Consider the following 24,411-nt stretch of genomic DNA (forward strand, 5'->3'; position numbering starts at 1 on the left):
TTTTCAGAGCCTGGACCAGCTGAGTGATGTCAGCCAACAGCAGACTTTAGCCCACTAATCACAGGAGTGCAGAACAATTTTATGAATTTGCTTCCACTTCCCCATGTAGGTATGTTTCACACAAGGAACACAGGACATTGCCAGAAACATTTTAACTTCTAGTATACAGTGGGGCAAAAAAGTATTTAGTCAGCCACCAATTGTGCAAGTTCTCCCACTTAAAAAGCTGAGAGAGGCCTGTAATTGGCATCATAGGTAGACCTCAACTATGAGAGACAAAATGAGAAACAATATCCAGACAATCACATTGGCTGATTTGGAAAGAATTTATTTGCAAATTATGGTGGAAAATAAGTATTTGGTCACCTACAAACAAGCAAGATTTCTGGCTCTCACAGACCTGTACCTTCTTCTTTAAGAGGCTCCTCTGTCCTGCACTCATTACCTGTATCAATGGCACCTGTTTGAACTTGTTATCAGTATAAAAGACACCTAAGTTTGCAACAGACTTGCCCTTAAGTGACAAAATGTTCTATATTATTTTTGATTTACACAATTTCATGTATTGATGTATTAGTGCTTTAAGCAAGCTATATGTGTAAATTGTCAGAACTTTAGCTCTGAGAAAATAGTCAGTATATAATGTATGAAAATTGGCAGGGATCTGGAATTAAGGAGATTACCTATTAATGTTCATAAATCAACTGATAATCTGAATTCTTTATTTGCGCTAATTTGAAGATGAAATAAAAAGCAATAATTTGCAAAAATATATATTTATTAATAATAAAAATCAGTGCAAAATGGTAATGAAATATAATAGGTGATGCTAAATAATGAACAATTAAAAATAGCAGTTAAATGATCTAATCAAAAATAATGGTTAGAAATTCAAACCAGCAATTATTTTCAAATATTAATCAATTAGAATCAGCTATCTAGAAATGCAGTGTAAGAAACTGTCAGTAGCTCAGTAACATATGAAAATGGCTATGCAAATCGACCACGTGATCTCACCACAACCAGATATTCAAAGTTCAAAGTGTACCTTAGCATGAATTGGTTTGGAATGTCATAAAATCCAATCAGCTTAGAATTTATCTGAGGTCAAGATCAAATGTTACACTAAGTGGTGTACTTTGTCATATATACCCAGCTAAACCATTGATTGAAGCTAAAATTAGATTTGTGGATATTTAAAATAGAATCTTTCCCCCAGAGAATTGAAATTAAATTAATTTATGCTGCAGTTAAAATTATTTCACATCAACTCCTGTACTAACCATAGCCGTTATCAGACTAAACAGTTTAGCTGGAGATATAAGGCAAGTATACGTTGTCTAAAGAAAAATTAAAGTTATAGTTACCAATATGGACTCAGGAGGACCGTGAGGACGTCGATGACGAAACGTGTAGGGCGAGGCTTGATTGATGTGACGTTAACACGTTCCCAGTGGTCGGTACAGCGCATGTGCGACGAGACTATTTTTTGTTAGTGTGATGAGCTTTTAATAAAGTAATGATTTTAGAGGTACTGCACCATGAGCTTTTGTTCTTTATATTCCGAGTGCTTATCCCAATACCTAATTGAAGAGGTGGTGTTTGAATGAAGTGGATCTACAGAGTTAGTTTCTACTGCAGAATATTGCTCCCAGGGTAGTGGAGATCATTTTTCAAGCCAAGCTTTGTCTCAACAGTCTACAGTTCATTGCTCCTAGTGCAGAAAGCGCTTATGGTGATTTATAATATTATCAGCATATTGCTCTGGTGAGGTTATTCATTTTATTTGGTGGTGGACACACTTGGTGGATTTCGTTTTGAACACTGTATCATCAACAGCAAAAAATTGTTTTTGGGACTTTATATGATTTATATTTATATATTTATTTACCACGGGTACTCACTATATATAAATAATTTTTGGACACTTTTTTTTTTTTTTTACTAGCACAATCTGTTTATTTGTTAATATAACAGGCTCTCTAATCCATAACAATCAGGTGGGTTTTATTCCCTTGCGGAAAGCCGGTGACAATGTGCGATGCGTGGGCCTCCTTTCACACATCGCTTATACCCACAAAATCCCCACTTGCTACCTGTCCCTGGACTTTAAGAAAGCCTTTGACATGGTCCTATTTTATCCTGCCATGTTGGGGTTTCAGAATCCACTTCTTAACCTGGATCTCTTCTCTATACTGCAACCCTTCAGCTAGTGTTTGCTACCTGGGCCACAAATCAGCCTATTTCCCAATATCACGAGGTATTCACCAAGGATGTCTGCTTTCACCATTGCTTTTCGTCCTAGCTATTGAACCTCTAGCCCTTTTGATCAGAGCAGACCCTGATATATGTGGACTTGAGATAAGTGGGTCTCACTAAAAACTTTGTCTTTTTGCGGATGACGTACTCATCTTTTTTACCTCTCCGCTGGCTTCCGCCCCCTCCTCACTCCGGCTTCTACAAGACTTTGGTCGTATCTCCGGCCTACACGTTAACTCCCAAAAGTTGATGGTACTGAATATCTCCCTTTCCCCTCAGGAGATTTCGCATTTGCAACAGGTTCTCCCATTCTCATGGTCCCACCAGTCTATTCCCTATCTAGGCATTAAACTGATGGCCAACCTGTTAGATTTATATTCTGACAACTATTTGCCAATGCTTACTCCCCCTACTAGCCTTATGCACCTTATGGTTTTCACTACCGCTGGCATGGATGGGGAGAACCACAGTGGGTAAAATGTCCATCTTGCCTAAGATACTATACTTGTTTAAAGTCTTCCCCATCCCTGTTCCAGCACATTTTCTTTGCATTCTACGACGGCGAACCTACACATATATATGGGGTTCTATTTGCCCTCGTGTACCTCGTTCCACCATCTACAAGACCAAATTAATGGGTGGTCTAGGCCTCCCAGACTTTGCTAAATACTACCAAGCTGCACATCTTGCACAACTCCCGAAATGCCATGTGACACACGAGATCCCTCAATGGGTTGTTCTCGAATCAGTTTACTGTGATCCTCTCTCAGTAGTCAATCTACTATGGCTCCGGCCCTCCGACCGTCGGACACTCCAGAATCCAGTTACATCCCATTATATTTCCCTTTGGGATAGGATCAAATCCCATTATCCCATCCAATCCTCTTCTCTCGCACCTTCGGAATCTGGCCTTCCCTCCAGCCTGGTCTTCTCCGCGTTCTTTCGCATGCTGGTCCTCAGAAAACCTAATCCGAGCCCACCACTTCCTGACTAGCACTGGTATCAAGTCCTTCCCCTCCCTGCGTGAATCGCATTCTGTACCAGCGTTGGAAATCTTTTAGATACCTTCAACTGAAGCACTTCTATGGTCCTTTATCCGCAAAATCACGTTCCGTCCACTCCATGACCTTTTTCGAACATAATAATGACCCACATAGGCAGGGCCTTATCTCCGCTCTCTACACTCTATTACTAACTCCAGAGTCTTCCCCTGGCCCTTCCTATGTCGCTAAGTGGGAGAAGGATCTTAAATCCCAGTTAAACCCTGATGATTGGGATTGCATGTGGTCGGCAACCAAATCCTCCTCACAGAACGTGGTGGCAGTTGAGACTAACTACAAGGTCCTGGCCTGATGGTACCTACTCCCGACATGGATTGCTAATTATACCCTGAGTTACTCTCCAGAATGTTTTAGGGGCTGTGCAATGGCGGGAACATATCTCCATATTTGGTGGACCTGTCCAGCCGCTCAAGTTTTTGGGTTGAAATCTTCCACATGCTGTCCACTCTTTTTGCACAACCAATATCGCCTACCCCGGCCATTGCCTTGCTAAATCTTCAACCCCCCCTCAGTATACAAATCCCAATTCAAACTTCTTTTGCAAGTCACTACATTTCCCAAGCAAATCATGGCTAAATCCTGGAAGTCCCCTTGCCTGGGCTCCCTGGCAGTCCGGAACAAAGTGACACAGGCAATGATACATGCTTAAGTGGAAGCGACCATTACAGATACTGTCCCCAATTATTTGTCAGTTTGGGCCCCCTGGGTGGAACACTTCCTTCCTCCAAACCTTGAGGAATCATTGCTCCTTCCCTAATACCCCCCTACTTCTGCAATTGGAAGTCCTGAGCCTTGGTCTGGTCCCGAGCCCCCCTCATTACTTCGGAAGTCACATGTCCTTTCTGCCTCCCTCCTTCCTCCTCTTCTTGCTTTTCTTCTCTTATACTTAACATTCACACTTTTCCACTTCTCTCCTTTTGCCTTTCCAGGAACCCGCATGCAAGTCCTAAAATTGTCACTCACCAGTTTCCATATAATAATGCATCACTCCTCCTACATTACATGATTCGTTTCCGCTCATTGCAGCTTCCATACTGTTTGAATATGTTGGTCCTTTCCAGTTGGCCATGAGGCCTCATGCTATTATTTTTTATCTATTGTGAACGTACTTTGAACGTTTTACGTATGTCATATTACTTGAAATCTCAATAAAAAGTTTGAACAAGAAATAAATTAATTTGTTTAGGAAATACTTTTTAACTCATTTAATTTGTTTATCTCCAGAACAACAAAGACACTGCTTAATTATCACAATCAAGAACTATTACCATCACCTTAATGTCAATTACATGTCAGGTTATTAAACATCATAATTCTCACACTGCATGACATTAACCAAGCACTGAACTAACTTGAAAACAATTAAAATTTCTAATGATAGCTGTTGTAAATCAAACCTGACCTTGGATAACTTTTGCATTCTCAAATAAAAGCAAGTTTTAATAATAAAATCGCTCTCATTAAAGGACACAGATTTGAGTTCTTTTATCTTCAAACAGCAAAAACAGCTATTGTTTCACATTCAAATTTCCAGACTGGTACTAAAACAGACTTATTTTCCTTGCAAGCTCCATGTACATAGCTGCGAGCAAAAGTAGAACAAAACAAAGTGCACTGGGAGGTGCAGTGGGGACACTGGACACCCATTCATCAGCCCTTGATAAAAGTTTGGAAGCATCACACTGACAGTTGGAATACACAGACAATAGCAAATGTGTGTATGTATATATGTACAGTGGGGCAAAAAAGTATTTAGTCAGCCACCAATTGTGCAAGTTCTCCCACTTAAAAAGATGAGAGAGGCCTGTAATTGGCATCATAGGTAGACCTCAACTGTGAGAGACAAAATGAGAAAAAAAATCCAGACGATCACATTGGCTGATTTGGAAAGAATTTATTTGCAAATTATGGTGGAAAATAAGTATTTGGTCACCTACAAACAAGCAAGATTTCTGGCTCTCACAGACCTGTACCTTCTTCTTTAAGAGGGTCCTCTGTCCTGCACTCATTACCTGTATCAATGGCACCTGTTTGAACTTGTTATCAGTATAAAGGACACCTGTCAACAACCTCAAACAGTCACACTCCAAGCTCCACTATGGTGAAGACCAAAGAGCTGTCGAAGGACATCAGAAACAAAATTGTAGAGCTGCACCAGGCTGGGAAGACTGAATCTGCAATAGGCAAGCAGCTTGGTGTGAACAAATCAACTGTGGGAGCAATAATTAGAAAATGGAAGACATACAAGACCACTGATAATCTCCCTCGATCTGGGGCTCCACGCAAGATCTCACCCCGTGGGGTCAAAATGATCACAAGCACGGTGAGCAAAAATCCCAGGACCACACGGGAGGACCTAGTGAATGACCTGCAGAGAGCTGGGACCAACGTAACAAAGGCTACCATCAGTAACACACTACACCGCCAGGGACTCAGATCCTGCAGTGCCAGACGTGTCCCCCTGCTTAAGCCAGTACATGTTAGGGCCCGTCTGAAGTTTGCTAGAGAGCATTTGGATGATCCAGAAGAGGATTGGGAGAATGTCATATGGTCAGATGAAACCAAAATAGAACTGTTTGGTAGAAACACAACTCGTCGTGTTTGGAGGAGAGAGAATGCTGAGTTGCATCCAAAGAACACCATACCTACTGTGAAGCATGGGGGTGGCAACAACATGCTTTGGGGCTGTTTCTCCGCAAAGGGACCAGGACGACTGATCCATGTACAGGGCAGAATGAATGGGGCCATGTATTGTGAGATTTTGAGTGCAAACCTCCTTCCATCAGCAAGGGCATTGAAGATGAAACGTGGCTGGGTCTTCCAACATGACAATGATCCCAAACATACCACCCGGGCAACGAAGGAGTGGCTTCGTAAGAAGCATTTCAAGGTCCTGGAGTGGCCTAGCCAGTCTCCAGATCTCAACCCCATAGAAAACCTTTGGAGGGAGTTGAAAGTCCGTGTTGCCCAGCGACAGCCCCAAAACATCACTGCTCTAGAGGAGATCTGCATGGAGGAATGGGCCAACATACCAGCAACAGTGTGTGCCAACCTTGTGAAGACTTACAGGAAACGTTTGACCTCTGTCATTGCCAACAAAGGATATATAACAAAGTATTGATGTGAACTTTTCATATTGACCAAATACTTATTTTCCACCATAATTTGCAAATAAATTCTTTCCAAATCAGCCAATGTGATTGTCTGGATTTTTTTTCTCATTTTGTCTCTCATAGTTGAGGTCTACCTATGATGCCAATTACAGGCCTCTCTCATCTTTTTAAGTGGGAGAACTTGCACAATTGGTGGCTGACTAAATACTTTTGCCCCACTGTATATACCGGTGTGTATATGTATGTGTATGTGTGTGTGTATATATATATATATATATATATATATATATATATATACACACATACACAGATGAGCTTGGTATTAGTGTCTTGCAAGTAAGGTATTCTCACGTCCGTTATGCTTGGATAGTGTGGCAGCTCTGTGTTTGTGCTACTCTGTAGCCATCACTCCTTATTGGAGTAAACCTGTGTGGTGGTGTAACACTATGCTGGCTCCTTTGGCACTTCTCTAAGGATACATGTACCGTGCCATGCCATTAACCCTTTGATGTCTAGCTGGTTGGATTGTTGGCCTAAGCAGGAAAAAAGTATAAATCTGGTCTTGAGTATGATTGTACTAAGTAATACTGATACTTCACTTGCTGCAACAGACTTTGGGGTGGGGTGGGTTAGAGGTAGGATCATTAATCAAGAGTGCTCACCTCTCAAAATAAACCATTGAGATATTCAGTCTATTGTCATCAACCAGTACTCTGAGCTATTTTTTTTATTAATCATTTAAATTGGTATAAGTATGTATTCTTAAGAAAATTTCTTTCTATTGTTCCCAGCCTCCTCTAAATCTCCAGATACCTTTTTTTGTGATCTTACCTCCTATTAGAAGGTGGTATTGTCCATCCATGGTTCTATTGTATTTAGGGACGTAGCCACCCTCTCTTTCATGCTCTTAGATAGACAGAACTATGGGATTTGTAATGTGCATAAAGCAGTGTACATGACTGCAGCTAACGTGCACTGCTTATTCTAAACCAATGAAAGGGGGAAAATGACCAAGAACATTACAAGGACATTTTCATGAAAAATAGATTTTAGGGCCATTATGTTGTGGTTTTGCATGGATTATATCTGGAGAATAAGGGTATTGTTTAGTCTCATTTTAACACTAATTTAAAAGCAAGTATCTAAATGTACGGGTAAAGCAGAACTAAACCTTAACAGTTTCAGAAAGCAGTTACATTCTCTGCATGTTGGGAATGCTAACTACCACATTTGCTTGTGCTCTTAACCAAACTGTCATACCATTCAATAGCTGAAGTCATAACTGGTCACATGTGCAGCACCATAGAAGTTTTAGATCAAACAGAGGCCAAGATGGCAGCCTCCTTGACTGAAAAGAATTAGGAGGGTTTAGTTTCCCTTAAAAAAAATAGTACCTGTCAGATTGTTTGTTTGGTTTTTTTTTGCAACCAGTTTTGGTTGCATGCATTCCTAGAAGGCAAACTATCCAGGTCTGGGATCTCAGCACTACAGCAGTTTTATGATTGGAGAGTGAAGAAGTGTCACATTAAGTTATCTGCTCACTGCCAGTGCAAGTTAGCATTTTCTGGTGGCAGTCCAAGTATTTCTGTCACCACAGGTTTCCATCAGAGGACATTCTTGCAAAGGTTGCATTATTTTGAATAAATACACTTTATAACCCATTTGATGGTGATCCTTTTTGCTTAAATATAATGCTGAGACATTCATCTTTCACATTTCTCAGGGCTTTGACTTCATTACTTTTACTGTATTGGTCAAGCAAAAAGTCACTATTTTAATTTTAATCAAACTAAAGGGCATAACCAACACTGCTTGCGTTTTTAATGCAACTCTTTTAACTTTGTGATTTTATACCAGCAGAAAAGTAAAACTGATATTCTTCAATAAAACAGAAGCTGATATTCTATGGAGAGAACAGTTGGAGAAGTTGTCTTCAACTGATAGAAGGTAAGCAATTTCTTTTCTTGTTTCCAGACCAGAGGTTAAAAATCAGCTGTAGGTTCAGGCTCTCCCATGGATATTACATGGATAAGTACACGGGTGCCGTATTGCCACTCACAGACCAAACTTAAATTTTGTGGGACAGGTAGATTGCTACCTCTAGTATTTCTTCATATGTTGGCCCAATGGCACCGTTATTTGACAGTCTGGCCCTGTTAATGTCAATACCATTTCTAATTTACCTTGACTACAGTCAGCAACTCACCTGTTTCATCCCGCATCTGCTGGACAGATACAAGATATCTTAGCCTACCCCCCCCCCCATTGTTGTGTGAACCCCCTCTACCACATATGGTTTCCCAAATGTATTCAGTATTGTCTACTTTCACTTACCCCAATCTCCCAGTTTATACAGCTACTGGGGAAAGAGAATTAAAATTCAGTAATGAGGATTGGGGGAAAGTAGTTTTTCCCTCATTAACATTCTGTTTCTAGTACAGCTCAGAAATAAAATTCTAAATTCTCACACGCTGGTATAGATGCCCTGATACCCTTCATCATATCAATACAACCCTTTCTAAAATATGTTGGAGGTGCCATATTTCAGTGGGCAAAATGATTCATATCTGGGTTACATGCCCCCTGTTAAAAGGATTCTGAGAAGCTATACTTAATATATAATATAGAGTAACAGGTAAATGTATATAACCAAATCCCCAAATACGTTTGTTACAGTTGTGCTCAAAAGTTTACATACCCTGGCAGAAATTGTGAAATTTTGGCATTGATATTGAAAATATGACTGATCATGCCAACAAATGCTCTTTTATTGAAGGATGATGGTCATATGAAGCCATTTATTATCAAATAGTTCTTTGGCTCCTTTTTTAATCATAACAGAAATCACCCAAATGGCCATAATCAAAAGTTTACATAACCTGAAATGTTTGGCCTTGGTACAGACACACAAGGTGACACACACGGGTTAAAATGCCAATTAGAGGTTAATGTCCCACATCTGTGGCTTTTTAAATTGCATTTAGTGTCAGTGTATATAAATAGTCAATGAGTTTGTTAGCTCTTACATGGAGGCACTGACTAGGCTAGTTACTGAGCCATGGGGATCAGAAAAGAACTCTCAAAAGTCCTGCGTAACAAGTTAATGGAGCTTTATAAAGATGGAAAAGGACATAAAAAGATGTCCAAAGCCTTGAATATGCCAGTCAGTACTGTTAAATCACCTATTAACCACTTCCCGTCCGGCCGCTGTTTATAAACGGCAGGACGGGACACCTACAGGAGCGGGTTGCCGTCTCTAAACGGCACCTTGTATCTGAGGCTCGTGCGCGGCTCCTAGAGCGCGCACCCGCGAGCCCGATGATCGCCGAGTCCGACGGACACGGTGGATTACGTGACATGGTATGGGACCAATGAAATCGGTCCCATACCATGTGATCAGCTGTGTCCAATAAGGACACAACTTAAGTGTAAACAAAAGCCGCATGGTGCGGCTTCCCCTCCTTCTCCTCTCACGGAGTTGTCTGTGAGAGGAGAAACAACGAAGAAGAGGGTTGTAGCTAACTGCCCTCCACCTCAGTGACACCTGATCGCCCCTAAAGTGTCCCTGATCGCCCCTAAAGTGACCCTGATTGCCCCACGTGTCCCTGATCGCCCCAATAAGTGGCCCTGATTGCCCCAACAAGTGTCCCTGATTGCCCCCACAAGTGTCCCTGATTGCCCCCACAAGTGTCCCTGATTGCCCCCACAAGTGTCCCTGATTGCCCCCACAAGTGTCCCTGATTGCCCCCACAAGTGTCCCTGATTACCCCCACAAGTGTCCCTGATTACCCCCACAAGTGTCCCTGATCGCCCCCAAGTGGTCCTGATTGCCCACAAGTGGCCCTGATCGCCCAACAAGTGGCCCAGCAGTGTCCCTGATTGTCAGTGTCCCTGATCACCACATAGTGGCCCAGCAGTGTTTCTGATCGCCACAGTGTCCCTGATCGTCACAGTATCCCTGATCGCCGCAGTGGCCAAGCAGTGTCCCTGATCGTCACACAAGTGGCCCAGCAGTATCGCCGCAGTGGCCAAGCAGTGTCCCTGATTGCCACACAAGTGGCCCAGAAGTGGCCCTGATCGCTGCAGTGGCCCAGCAGTGTCCCTGATCACCGCAGTGTCCCTGATTGCCGCACAAGTGGTCCAGCAGTGTTCCTGATCGCCACAGTGTCCCTGATTGCCGCACAAGTGGTCCAGCAGTGTCCCTGATTGCCGCAGTGTCCCTGATTGCCGCAGTGGCCCAGCAGTGTCCCTGATCGCCACACAAGTGGCCCAGCAGTGTCCCTGATCGCCGCACAAGTAACCCAGCATTGTCCCCGATTGCCGCACAAGTGGTCCAGCAGTGTCCCTGATCACCACAGTGGTCCAGCAGTGTCCCTGATCACCACAGTGGCCCAGCAGTGTCCCTGATCACCGCAGTGTCCCTGATTGCCGCACAAGTGGTCCAGCAGTGTCCCTGATCGCCGCAGTGGCCCTGATTGCCGCAGTGGCCCAGCAGTGTCCCTGACCACCACACAAGTGGCCCAGCAGTGTCCCTGATCACCGCATTGGCCCAGCAGTGTTCCTGATCACCACACAATTGGCCCAGCAGTGTCCCTGATCCCCACATTGGCCCAGCAGTGTTCCTGATCACCACACAAGTGGCCCAGCAGTGTCCCTGATCGCCGGATAAGTGGTCCAGCAGTGCCCCTGATCACTGAAGTGTCCCTGATCACCGCAGTAGTCCAGCAGTGTTTCTGATTGCCACACAAGTGGCCCAGCAGTGTCCCTGACCACCACACAAGTGGCCCAGCAGTGTCCCTGATCACAGCATTGGCCCAGCAGTGTTCCTGATCATCACACAAGTGGCCCAGCAGTGTCCCTGATCACCGCATTGGCCCAGCAGTGTTCCTGATCACCACACAATTGGCCCAGCAGTGTCCCTGATCCCCACATTGGCCCAGCAGTGTTCCTGATCACACAAGTGGCCCAGCAGTGTCCCTGATCGCCGGATCAGTGGTCCAGCAGTGCCCCTGATCACTGAAGTGTCCCTGATCACCGCAGTAGTCCAGCAGTGTTTCTGATTGCCACACAAGTGGCCCAGCAGTGTCCCTGATCGCCGCAGAAGTGGTCCAGCAGTGTCCCTGATTGCCGCAGTGTCCCAGCAGTGTCCCTGATCACCGCAGTGTCCCCGATTGCTGCACAAGTGGTCCAGCAGTGTCCCTGATCACCGCAGTGTCCCTGATTGCCGCAGTGGCCCAGATCACCACACAAGTGGCCCAGCAGTGTCCCTGATCACCACACAAGTGGCCAGCAGTGTCCCTGATCGCCGGACAAGTGGTCCAGCAGTGCCCCTGATCACCGCAGTGTCCCTGATCCCCGCAGTTGCCCAGCAGTGTTTCTGATTGCCACACAAGTGGCCCAGCAGTGTCCTGGTCATCGCAGTGGCCCAGCAGTGTCCATGGTTGCCGCACAAGTGGTCCAGCAGTGTCCCTGATTGCCACAGTGTCCCTGATTGCCACAGTGTCCCTGATCGCCACACAAGTGGCCCAGCAGTGTCCCTGATCACCGCAGTGGCCCAGCAGTGTCCCTGATCACCATACAGTGGCCCAATCAGTGTCCTTGATCACCTTACAGTGTGCCTGTTCATAAAGTGTCCCTGATCTCTGCCACACCAGTGGATCCTGTTCACTGCCATCGTCTGTGAGGAGAGAGATCCAGTACAGCTAACTGTGAGTAATTTTCAGCCTTTGCACAGAGTTTACACACACTCACAAAACATTGCCAGCCACCTCACTGTATCTCTGATTTTTGCCCAACAGTGACTAGTGTGAACCAACTGCAGCCAGATATCTGTCCCTCACTGCAACACCATCCTGATCACTGCCATACCAGTGGGTCCTGATCAGTGTCAAAAATATGGCCAAAAGATCATATACAAGCGAGGAGGCATTTCAAATTTTGAGTATGACAGATGAGAGTGACGGAGAACTTAAAACATACCTTGGGGTGTTTGCTTTCCAAAATGGGGTCTTTTTGTGGATAATTCCATTGTCCTGATGCTCCAGGACCTCCAAAACAGCAATAGGTAGTTAAGAAATTAGATGTGCGATCTTTGCCCTTAGAACGCTAACAGGTGCTTATTGGATGTGGAACCCCTCTATGTGGCCAGACTGTGAAAAAGTCTCACACATTTGGTATCACCATATTCAGGAAGAGTTAGAGAATGTGTTTTGGGGTGTAATTTTAAGTATGCTTATGCAGTGTATTAGAAATATCTCATAGATTGACAACTTTGTGTAGAAAAAAATACATTTTCATTTTCTTTTCGCATTTTCCAAAAACTTGTGGCAAAAAATGAAGTCTTCAGAAGACTCTGCATGCCTCTTACAACATACCTTGGGGTGTTTGCTTTCCAAAATGGGGTCATTTTGTGGATAATTCCATTGCCCTGATGCTCCAGGACCTCCAAAACGGCAATAGGTAGTCAAGAAATTAGATGTGTAATTTTTGCCCTTAGAACGCTAACAGGTGCATATTGGATGTGGAACCCCTCTATGTGGCCAGACTGTAAAAAAGTCTCACACATTTGGTATCGCCATATTCAGCAGGAGTTAAAGAATGCGTTTTGAGGTATCATTTTAAGTATGCCTATGCTGTGTAATAGAAATATCTCATAGATTGACAACTTTGTGTAAAAAAAAATACATTTTCATTTTCTTTTCACATTTTCCAAAAACATGTGGCAAAAAATGAAGTCTTCAGAGGACTCCCCATGCCTCTTAAAACATACCTTGAGGTGTTTTCTTTCGAAAATGGGGTCATTTTGTGGGTAATTCAATTGTCCTGGTGCTCCAGGACCTCCAAAACTGTGATAGACAGTCAAGAAATTAGATGTGTAATTTTTGCCCCTAGAACACCTAAGGGTGCTTATTGGATGTGGGGCCCTTCTATGTGGTTAGGCTGTGAAAAAGTTTTACACATGTGGTATCGCCATACTCAGGATGAGTAGCAGAATGTGTTTTGGGGTGTAATTGCAAGTATGCCTATGCCGTGTGAGAGAAAGAACTTGTTAAATGACAACTTTGTGGGGAAAAAAAAAGAATTTTTTTTACTTTCATCATTTCCTTAAAAAATTGGCAAAAAATGACAACTTCAAAAAACTCCCCATGCCTCTCATTAAATACCTCAGACTGTCTACTTTCCAAAAAGGGGTCGTTTGGGGGGTATTTGTACTGTCCTGGCATTTTAGGGCCCCAAGAAATTATATAGGTAGTCCGTGCATCAGGACTGATACATTTTCAAATATATCAAATATATATACCGTGGTCTGTGGACTCTAACTTTCACAAAGACTAAATAATACACACTGATTTGGGTTATGTCTACCAACAAAATGTAGCACAATGGATTTTGGCCTAAATTTATGAAGAAAGTATATTTATTTGCAAAATTTAGTATCAAATACTAAGAAAAACATGTTTTTTTTCAAAATTTTCAGTCTTTTTTCTTTTTTCTAGCAAAAAATAAAAACCCCAGTGATGATTAAATACCACCAAATTAAAGCTCTATTTGTTTGAAAAAAATGATAATAATTTCATTTAGATACAGTGTTGTATGCCTGAGTAATTGTCATTCACAATGTGAGAGCGCCGAAAGCTGAAAATTGGCCTGGACAGGAAGGGGGTAAAAGTGTCCGGACAGGAAGTGGTTAAGAAGTGGAAAGTTCAGGGATCTCTTGATACCAAGCCAATGTCAGGTAAACCAAGAAAAATAGCAGCCACAACTGTCAGAAAAATTGTTCGGGATACAAAGGGAAACCCATAGGTAATCACAGGAAAAATACAGGCTGCTCTGGAAAAAGACAGTGTGGTTGTTTGGAAGGAGCACAATATGATGACACAACAAAAATGACCTGCATGGTCGAGGTGCCAGAAAGAAGCCTTTACTGCATCAGTGACACAAAAAGGCCTGGTTAGGCATGTCAAGGTGTTGTCAGGCATATTGTAACTGGGTTTTTTTTGTGGCATTGGTGCAGTAAAAGTTTCTTTCTGGCACCTCGACCAAACAGCTCATTTTTGTTCAAGTATCACCGTATTGTACTCCTTAAAAACAACCACACCATCTTTTACCAGAGCAACCTGTTTTTCTTTTGAGGTTGTCTGTGGGTTTTTCTTTGAATCCCAGACAATTCTTCTCTCAGTTATGGCTGCAATCTTTCTTGGTCTACCTGATCTTAGCTTGGTATCAAGAGATCCCTGAACTTTCCACTTCCTAATAGGTGATTTAACAGTACTGATTGGCATATTCAAGGCTTTGGACATCTTTATATGTCCTTATATGTCCTTTTCCATCTTTATAAAGTTCCATTACCTTGTTACGCAGGACTTTTGGCAGTTCTTTTCTGATCCCCATGGCTCAGTATCTAGCCTAGTCAGTGCTTCCGCATAAGAGCTAACAAACTCATTGACTATTTATACACTGACACTAATTGCAATTTAAAAAGCCACAGATGTGGAACATTAACCTTGCACCATGTAATGTAAAACAAATAGCGTCCACCACTAATCCCCTAAATACGTTTACCCTCTTAGGGTGAAAATGTGCATTTCACTCCTTAATCCCTGCAAAACATCCAAAGATTACACCTGTGACCATACTGCATCCTCCACCTGTGTAACAATCAAATACACTGTGCTCGGTCCCTTTCCCCTTCAGGCATGCACCTTACCCTGTATGTCTTGAAAATTGCCTTCCAAAGTTTACAATATATAATCAGTGGTCAATCTCCTCTCCAATTCTTCATATATTTTCAGTGTTCATGAAAGATAAAATACACTCCCATAGTGCAGCAATGCTAAAAAGTTAACTTTAATAAAAGATTACTGTATTTCTCCAGAGGTACTGCAGAGCCTGAATTGGTTGTTGATAACTTACAATTTGGAGAAGGGAAGATCTATTCGGCCATTGATGTGGAAGTTGGTAACCACCGATGCCAGCCTTTCAGGTTGGGGGGCCGTTCTGGAGGAGGCCACAGTTTTGGGAATATGGCTTCCACAGGAAAGGGTTCTTCCCATCAATGTCCTGGAACTTCAAGCAGTGGGGCTGGCTCTGAGGTATTGGACATCCAGGCTTCAGGGTTTGCCTGTAAGGATTCAGTTATGCTATGCCACAGCAGTGGCATACATCAACCACCAGGGTGGTACCAAGAATCGAGCCGTTTAGGAGGTGAACTACATTCTGACCTGGGCAGAGAGATATGTTCCAAGTCTGTCAGCAGTGTTCATTCCAGGTGTGGAAAATTGGCAGGCAGATTATCTCACTCGCTTTACAGTTGATTCCAGGGGAATGGACTTTGCATCCTGATGTTTTCAAGGAAATCTGCCAGCGATGGTGTTGCCTGGATGTAGATCTGTTGGCATCTAGGTTCAACAACAAGGTCTGTCTTTTTGTGTCCATGGTAAGGACCCCCGCGCAGCAGGGGTAGATGCCTTAGTGAACCAGTTCTCACTGATTTATGCCTTTCCTCCAAACCAGCTGCTGCTGCGTCTCTTACGCAGAATTTGGGAGGAGTCTATTCCGGTGATACTGATTGCGCTGGCCTGGCCCAGGAAGGCCTGGTAAGCTGACATAGTGAAGATGACAGTAGACGGGCCATGGGCCCTGCTGTATCGGCCAGACCTGTTGTCTCAAGGTCCTATATTGCACCCCGCTTTATGGTTGCTAAATTTGACGGCATGGCTATTGAAACTCAGATCCTGAAGGATAGGGGAGTGTCAGATTCTGTCATCTCCATCATGTTGGGTGCTAGAAAGGAAGTTTCTAGGAACATTTATTGCAGAACCTGGAAGGCTTACATTGCCTGGTGTGAGGTTCACAAACGGCACCCATGAAAGTATTTGATTGGCAGGATTCTGTCATTTTTTCAAACAGGGTTGCAGAAGAATTTGGCTGTTGGTACCATTAAGGGCCAGGTTTCAGCATTAGCTATTTTTTTTTTTCCAAGAGGCCCATTGCGTCTCACTCTTTGGTCCTCATGTTTTTACAAGGAGTGATGTGTATGGCTCCTCCTGTCAGGTTGCCTTTGTGTCCTTGGGACCTGAACTTGGTTTTGGAGGTTTTTCAAAAGCCATCATTTGAACCTATTGGAGAGATTCCACTGGTCTTGTTGACTTGTAAGGTGTTGTTTCTAGTGGAAATCACTTCTGCGAGAAGGGTGTCAGAGATGGCAGCTCTATCTTGCAGAGAACCATTCCTGATTTTGCATCAGGATAAAGTGGTGTTGCAACCTCATCCTTGCTTTTTACCAAAGGTGGTTCTAGCTTTCATCCCAATCAGGAAATAGTTCTGCCTTCATTTTTTCCAAGGCCTCAATCAGCAAGAGAAAGATCTTTGCATACCTTGGATGTGGTTCGTGCTGTATGGGTCTTCTTGAAGGCGACAGCACAGGTCAGGAGGTCAGATGCTCTATTTGTGCTGCCAGAGAGGCCTAGGAAGGGGTAGGCAGCATCCAAGGCGGCTATTTCTCATTGGATCCACTAATTGGTCATTCAAGCCTATGATTTAAAAGGTAAAGTCCCACCCTTTTGGGTGGAGGCACACTCCACCAGGAGAGTGGGGGCATCTTGGGCAATCCGCCATCAGGCGTCAGTGGCTCAGGTTTGCAAGGCCACTACATGGTCTTTGGTTCACACATTCACAAGATTCTACCAGTTGGATATCGGAGCCGCAGAGGATTTTGCCTTTGGCCTCAGTGTTTTACGGACTGCTGAGTAGGACCTAAGGGATTATTGACAGTGGCTATCATGATGTCACCCTCCCCTCAAATTTTGTATTGCTTTGGGATATCCCACATAGTCATGACTAGCCTGCTCTGTGTCCCATGATGTACGATAAAGAACATTTTTTTCTACATACCTGTAAAATCCATTTCTTGGAGTAAATCATGAGACAAAGAGGTCCCACCCCTCCTATAATTTTCATTGCTTGCTACTAAAACTGAAGTACTTCCTGTATAGGAGGGGTTATATAGGGGAGGACCTCCTCTCTGATTGATCCACCAGTGTCCATTTACCTACAGGTGGCCTATAACCCACATAGTCATGGTTTTAGGAATAGAATGTGTTAAGTAATTTTCTGTGTGTGCACGATGAAGCCTGTTTTAATCACTTAGTTTTTTTTCCACAGGTTTGAAACACAGTTTGTGCTCTCAGAACCAAGTGATTCATGGACTGGATGCAAAGGGCAAATATCAACTTTACTACTGTCAGGGTCCATTCAAAGAAGTAAAGAAGATTCCACAATTCTCATTTGCATTTGTGGTCCAAATGGATTTGTTGAGCAAGCAGAAAGGTAGGCTCAGGGCTAGTTCTGTGCAATTAGACAATTTTACTGCATGGATAAATGATTAGATACCTGTGATGTATAAAAATATTTGTGTATTTCATAATGGTAAAAATACAATTTACGTTGTAATTATGAGGAATATGTGCATATATGTGTTTTAAGAGTGCATTCCCAAACAGTATTTTACTAAAATATACACACAATAACTAATAATTTACTTATTAGGCACCCAGTCAAATATAAGATTAATGATACAATTGCTGAAGATTGCATGTTGCACAGGACTGTGTGTTTCCTCTCACCCACCTACGTGTGTGTAAGCTTAACAGTGCTTATGTTGACCTGTGAAATGAAGTAACCAAACAGTTTGTGTTTTACTGACATGACTACAATGAACTAATTGGCTGGTGTTGTTTATTGCACTTCGCAATGCAACACTACTCCATTGCTTTACAGGTCTAAAGATCTCAGTTTGTTCTCTTTATATATAAATTATGCTTGCTGTATGCCCATCTCCACTCCCTAGCCCTCTTATGTACTAACACAAGAGCTTGCTGCTTTTCTTGCATCTATCACCTCCACTGTGTACTCTCAGTGAAGGAAGTGAGGCTTCCTCTGCACAAATGGACCTGCAAACACTGATCTTGCTACTGGTGTCCCAAGGAGACCCAAGAACATTTGTGGTTCTTTCAACCTTTTGACATTAAGACTTTATTCACACCTTTGTGCTGCAGAAATGCACACACATGTTCATGCTGCATGTTGTAGTGTTGCAGTTCCATTAATTCTTAATGGTGTGCCAACATATGCGTGCACCACAGTGCATGTACACACTTTCAAAGATAAGTGCATGTACCTTTTTGGTGCATTTTAGTGCACTAGAGAGCCCATTCAAATGAATTTGGCTGTTCTAACTCACATTAACAGAAGTAATGCATGTTACATGCTTTGTGTTAACGCACCGCAGACCTTTGAATGTAGCCTTTCTCCTAAGTCAAGTGTGAGTTTTTGCCACTGACCATTTAAGATAATGTGATAAACCAGTGAGGTTGCAGTTTTGCTAATATGCTGAATTTCAGATTACTGTATTCTTTGTTCAAAAATGTAGTTTGTTTTCAAACACAAAGCATCACATTTAGGCCTCATGCACACTGCTAGTCTCTCTTCAACTCATATTTAGGAGCTTTTGGCGTTTTTTTTGCCAAAGCCCCTGAAATCGATTCAATAAAAGCCTATGTGTCCATGTACACATACTGTAGGTTGTTACCAGAGTTTAAGAGTTGCAGAGTTTAGAGGTAGTAAAACGCCCCTCTCCTGAATGCAGAAGAATCGCGGTCAAATGCCAAACACAGCAAAAACACATCTAAACGCTAGGAGCGTTTAGCACTTCAACGTACATTCTGGCCACTGAAATAAACACCCAAGCTCCAAATGTTGCTAAACTCACCTCAACTGGTTTAAAAAAACACAGCTTACCATAGGTTCACGCCGAAGCGGTTTTCACAGCGTTTTGTAGAAACGCACTACAGTCCATTTAAGATGATTTCCTATGAGACACGTTCATTTCTCCGCGTTTTCACCCAATGCGTTTTTTGGAAAGGGTCAGGGACTTTTTTAAATGCAAATTGTTACGTTTTTGGTTCTATAGACTTCAATGGCATGTAGTGCATTTTTGCTGCGTTTGTGATGCATTTTAATCTGCCTAGCAACAACAAACAAAAACAAAAAAACTTTTAAATGCAAAATGCGATAAAAATGCATGTGCAAAATCGTGAAACGGACCACAAAAAGCAGTGCAGAAACGGATCAAATGCAAACTGCATAGGTGAACCTAGCCTTAGGTAAGTTTATATTGCTGTTTTTCGTCTTTATTTAAAATAAACCAGTGTGCATGAGGCCCAAAGCATTTCTTCATTTGCGCTTGTATTGCGAAGAGTCCATGTCCAGGTAACATAGATACAGCTGTTTACATGGATGACTCACAGATTTTCCTGTTTACATTGTTGCAGGTCTTTAGAAGATCTTGGTTTTTCCAAGGAAGATATTTTTGTTTTCAGAGAATGAGCATTCATACATTTGTGACTGGTGACTCACTCATAACCTATGCATCAATTCTTTCAATCACTATGCATATCAATATTGGCTGGATGAAGAGAATATAGATGTCTGCCCCATCTGTTGAACATAAGATCAAATCTGTAAATATTGGTTCTGCTGTTTTAATAAATTAACAGTAATTTGTTGAATGGCTTGGCAATGTATTTGATATATGGATGTTTATAGCTTATTGATATGTAGGTCAGGGAAATGAGCATCTTAACTGAGCTCTGTTTGCCGAAAAGGTCAGTATTTAAGGGAAGATTTTGTTTTTTTTGTTTTTTTTACCTGTCATTCATTTTTACTATTCTATATCAATTCAAATATACTCTATAGCACACAGTTCCAAATTTCTGCCATCAACATAGTGCAGTAGCAAATATGCTATTTTTTTATCAGCCCATAATATCAGGGTTTCATCATTTGAAGGGTTTCTGTTCAATAATATTGTTACTTCATATATTGTAAAACTGTTGTGTGACTGTGCCTAAGGCTACTCATAGACATAACACAATGCTTGCCAAAATTTTGGCTGATTCCTTAGTCCTCTAGAGTTTGAGAGTGAGCCTGGGTTCACATATATGTGGTGCGGTATATCGCATGTGATTCACACAGGAACCGCATCGCATTCCTGTGCAAATCACATGCGATTTGTGTGCGGTGTGACTGGAGCCATACATTTTGTATGGCTCTAATTGCACCGCACCTGCACCAAAAAGGTGCAGGACCCTTTTTTGGTCTGCTCTAGAATCTGATTGCATGGGTATTCACACCTATGTGATCCGATTTTTGCACATCTTACTGAATTTTGTGGTCCGCTTTCGGGGTATTGTTAACTTAACATACACACCCGCAGCGGTTCACATGAACGGGGTGCGATTCTGATGCGGTGCAAAATTCGCACAGAAAACGCTGCAAATTCCGCATCAGTGGTAACCAGGGCTTAAAGTGATTTTAAAGGATATTTTTTTATGTAAAAAAAAAAGATGTTATACTTACCTGCTCTTTCCAATGGTGTTGTGTAGAGTTGTCCCTTACCTTCTGTTTCAGCGTTCCACATCTTTGTTGTCTGCTGCTTCTTCTTATAAGTTTTCTATCTCAGCAAGCAGTGTGCTCAAGGGGCACGCATGTGGGCACACTCCTGAACTGTGATGTGTGCGTCCATAGCCACATGCTGCGGCTTAGCCGGCAACCCTCCCCCCCCCCCCCCAAACAGGATTTGACTGACCCTATGGCTCCTGGTGCTCTGAGTCTCCTGTGAGATCAGTAAGAAACAGAACAGTAGCCCTGCAGATGGGAACAGCGCTGGATCAGTGATAGAAATCAGATAATTGTTTAAGGATTGGGGGGGAAGGTTTTGGAAGTTTTTTTTTTACCTTAATGCAGAAAATGTATTAAGATTAAAAAAAAAAAAAAAATTTGAGTTGAGAACTTCTTTAAATTAACATTTCCAGAATTTGCTTGATAATAATAATAATGCATCAATTCTCCCAGGGTCAAAATCTTGTCACAACTACAAATGTGTCTGCTGTGTGCAACCCTTTCATTGTTGTACACTGAAAAAAATCATCATTCATAGAAATTAAAAACCTCCTCTTCTATAAAACCTTTTTTTTTTTGGGTGACATGGTTTTGTTGCTGCATCTTTTATTAAACATGAAGGTGAACAAAGTGGAATATTTTATGCTCTTTAAAGCAGAACTAAAGCTACCGATGTAACTGGTCTACTAAAAGAATACTCAAGGCTGTGGCCTTTATTGCTCAACTTTCCCCATCCCTTGCCTTATACTTATCTGAGTCTGATCTTGATCTAGCTATGTGCAATAGAGCAGCTACTCTCTCGGTTCTCCCCTTCCTCATCAATAAAAAAAGAAAGTAAAAGTCTCTCAGTGCTCTCTGCTTAGTACATGAACAATAGTCAAATGAATATGAAAAGTACTTATTATTAATTCCTATTGGTGGAATCTCCAGAGCTGATAATATTACGAAGTCCTGGCTCAGGGAGTTGGGTACAAGTATTCAGTAGCCTTAATGATGGTTTATGTGGAATGGAGACCAGGGATGAATGGTTGGATGGAGAGCTCAAATGAAATTCCGCTGCTTGGCACATCTGATCTGGGAGGAATCCTCAATGGCATATAGAAGACAACAAGGTAGCCAAGGCACAGGGATTAGTAAAAACAATGTGTCATTTATTAAACAAATATCCAAACTTACATTTAAGTAAGAGAAGTGCTGGTTGGACGTAGAGGGAAATGACAGTATGTGTTAGAGAATGATGAGCCCAGACTACAGACCGGCTACAGCTGTCATCCACAGAAAACCGGACCTGCCGTGTAAGGATGGAAAGCAGCAGCATCAACGGCCGTCCTCAGTGAACATGACATACACTCGGAAGAAGTGAAGGGGGTGGTATGTACAACGTGTTTCAGAGGCCATGTCTAAGTCATTGGCCTCCTGCTGCTGTCAATCACAGCCAGTGACAAGACAGTGGGGGGCAAGGTCAAACCACACTTTGTGTATCAATGGACACACAGAGCTGGCTTGGGAGCAAGCACACATGAGTGCCCTCATAGGAAGAGGCTTGCTATGGGGGCACTCATCAGAGAGGAGGAGCCAGGAGCGCTAGCAGGGTACCCTAGAAAAAATGGATCGGAGCTTCTGTGTGCAAAACCATTGCACAGAGCTGGTAAATATAACAGATTGGTTTTTTAAATTAAGGTTTACAATCACTTTAAATCCATAATCAAACATATCAATATTGTTCTCTGCATTGTTTTTAATTGCATTCTGCCTGTGAATACTACATTCAAGGCATGCCTCTGGTGATAACTGTCATAGTTGTCAAGTCTCAACCAAACCTTCAAGCCCTCATATGGCTGCTGTCAGAGCTGTGCAATAGTATGGCAACTCCAGATAAAAATTAGGCTAAGATGACACCATCTTTGGCTGCAAATAAAGGTTAGGAAGGTTTAGTTCAACTTTAAGAGCACCGCCTTAAATTAAAAATTACTTTGAAAACTACAGTTATGCATTTTACCTACCTCAAATCTAAATTAAAGTGGTTTTAAACCCATTCTTATATCCAGTGACGTAACTGGCCTCAGGTGATACACAGAGTTAACACAAATCCTCACAAACAGGTTGTACTTGTTAATCTGCAGTATTCTCTTCTTTACAGCTGTTCACATCCAGAATTTATAAAGCTTGTCTGATCTGTCAAAAAACAGGGGCAGGGAGCTGAATTTACAAACTGCAACTCATTGAGGAGAGCTCTAGGAGCTGATTGTAGGGAAGGGACACCCCCCCCCCCCCTTCATACAGCTCACTGGAACAGAGCAGAACAGAAGCTGTCAATCTGCTGGAGATCCCCCTCCTGTCACCAATTTTTCCTCTTGGTGTCAGGAAAACTTGTCAGAAGTGCCAATAGCAGAGGAATAAGGCAGCGGACAGAGATGAATCTTAGTGCTCTGGATTGAGACAGGTACACACTATAGTGAGATATGCTTTGTTCATATTTCATGTCTGAGGTTTACAACCACATTTATTACATAACTGTGGCTAAAGAGTGTTCCCTATTTGTCCCTGACTTCTTCCAATATGTTTTCTTTGTGTACTTTGCAACTATCAAGGATTCTTGCGACCGTTATTTCAAGACAGACTGACTTGCTACAGTGCCTGTGATAAGGAAAAGCAGGAGAATTAGGCATATTATTCCATGAGAATGATGGGCAAGGAGATATATGCTCTTTCTCGAACAACTTGATCCCACACTGGGATCTGCCATAATCACCATCTGACAGTGACAGCAGAATAGGATTGGGTTCTGCTTGCTAGAAGAGTTTGCATCATTTTTTGGGCAGCACAGTGGTTAGCACTTTTGCCTTGCGTCTCTGCAGTCCCAGCCAGGACAAAATCTGCATAGAGTTTTTATGTTCTCCTTGTGCTTGCATCAGTTTCCTCGGGGTAGTCCTGTTTCTTCCCACACTTCAAAGACATACCGTAGGTTCATTGGCCCTAGTATATATGTGTGTATGTATATTAGATGGGAGCATTAGATTGTATATTTCTTGAGGACAGGGACTAATGTGAATGTACATTATGCAATGTGCTGCATAACTTGTCAGCACTACAAAAATGCTTGTAATAAATATATAATCTACAATCTCTGTGTGGGGAAAAAAGCACATTAAAAACGTTCCTCTTTTAATTTCTGCATTTGCCCAATTTACCATTACTATAGTTTTATGCTAGAATTTTGAACCCGTACAGGATCATTATGAAGCTGTGTTATGTCAACAGGTTTGGAGGGAGGGTAATAATTTTATTTGCATTAGTATAAATTGTGATAGGTAAACATTTTTGTTACATTTTACCGTGTGTTGTTGCTATGACTCCCAACTGTGGAAACTTTGGAACTAGAAAAAACATTGATCAATGTTATAGTTTAAATCAGGGGTCTCCAAACTTTCTAAACAAAGGGCCAGTTTACTGTCCTTCAGACTTTACTAGAGGTGGGCTGCAGCCAGTGGGAGTGGAAAAGGTCCCAACATCAGTGG

At 42.4% G+C, this 24,411-nt stretch overlaps 1 protein-coding gene across 5 annotated transcripts in view; it reads left to right on the forward strand.

Annotated features, from left to right (window-relative positions):
• The window catches only part of CYB5R4 (cytochrome b5 reductase 4), a 218,152-nt gene extending 198,151 nt beyond the window's left edge, over positions 1–20,001 (forward strand). For 3 of the 5 annotated variants that reach the window (XM_089693117.1, XM_089693119.1, XM_089693121.1), the window contains 3 exons: positions 8,291–8,380; positions 17,597–17,761; positions 19,765–20,001. In XM_089693117.1, coding sequence (XP_089549243.1) covers positions 8,291–8,380; positions 17,597–17,761; positions 19,765–19,819 — 310 coding nt within the window. In that variant the 3' untranslated portion in view covers positions 19,820–20,001. The remainder of the gene's footprint in view (positions 1–8,290; positions 8,381–17,596; positions 17,762–19,764) is intronic. The other 2 variants (XM_089693118.1, XM_089693120.1) reach the window with 1 other exon arrangement.
• The last annotated feature ends 4,410 nt before the right edge of the window (positions 20,002–24,411 follow it).

Source organism: Staurois parvus, unplaced genomic scaffold, assembly GCF_062004578.1.
Source record: "Staurois parvus isolate SC_StPar_1 unplaced genomic scaffold, SC_StPar_1.0 ptg000613l, whole genome shotgun sequence".
NCBI classification, from domain to species: Eukaryota; Metazoa; Chordata; class Amphibia; order Anura; family Ranidae; genus Staurois; species Staurois parvus.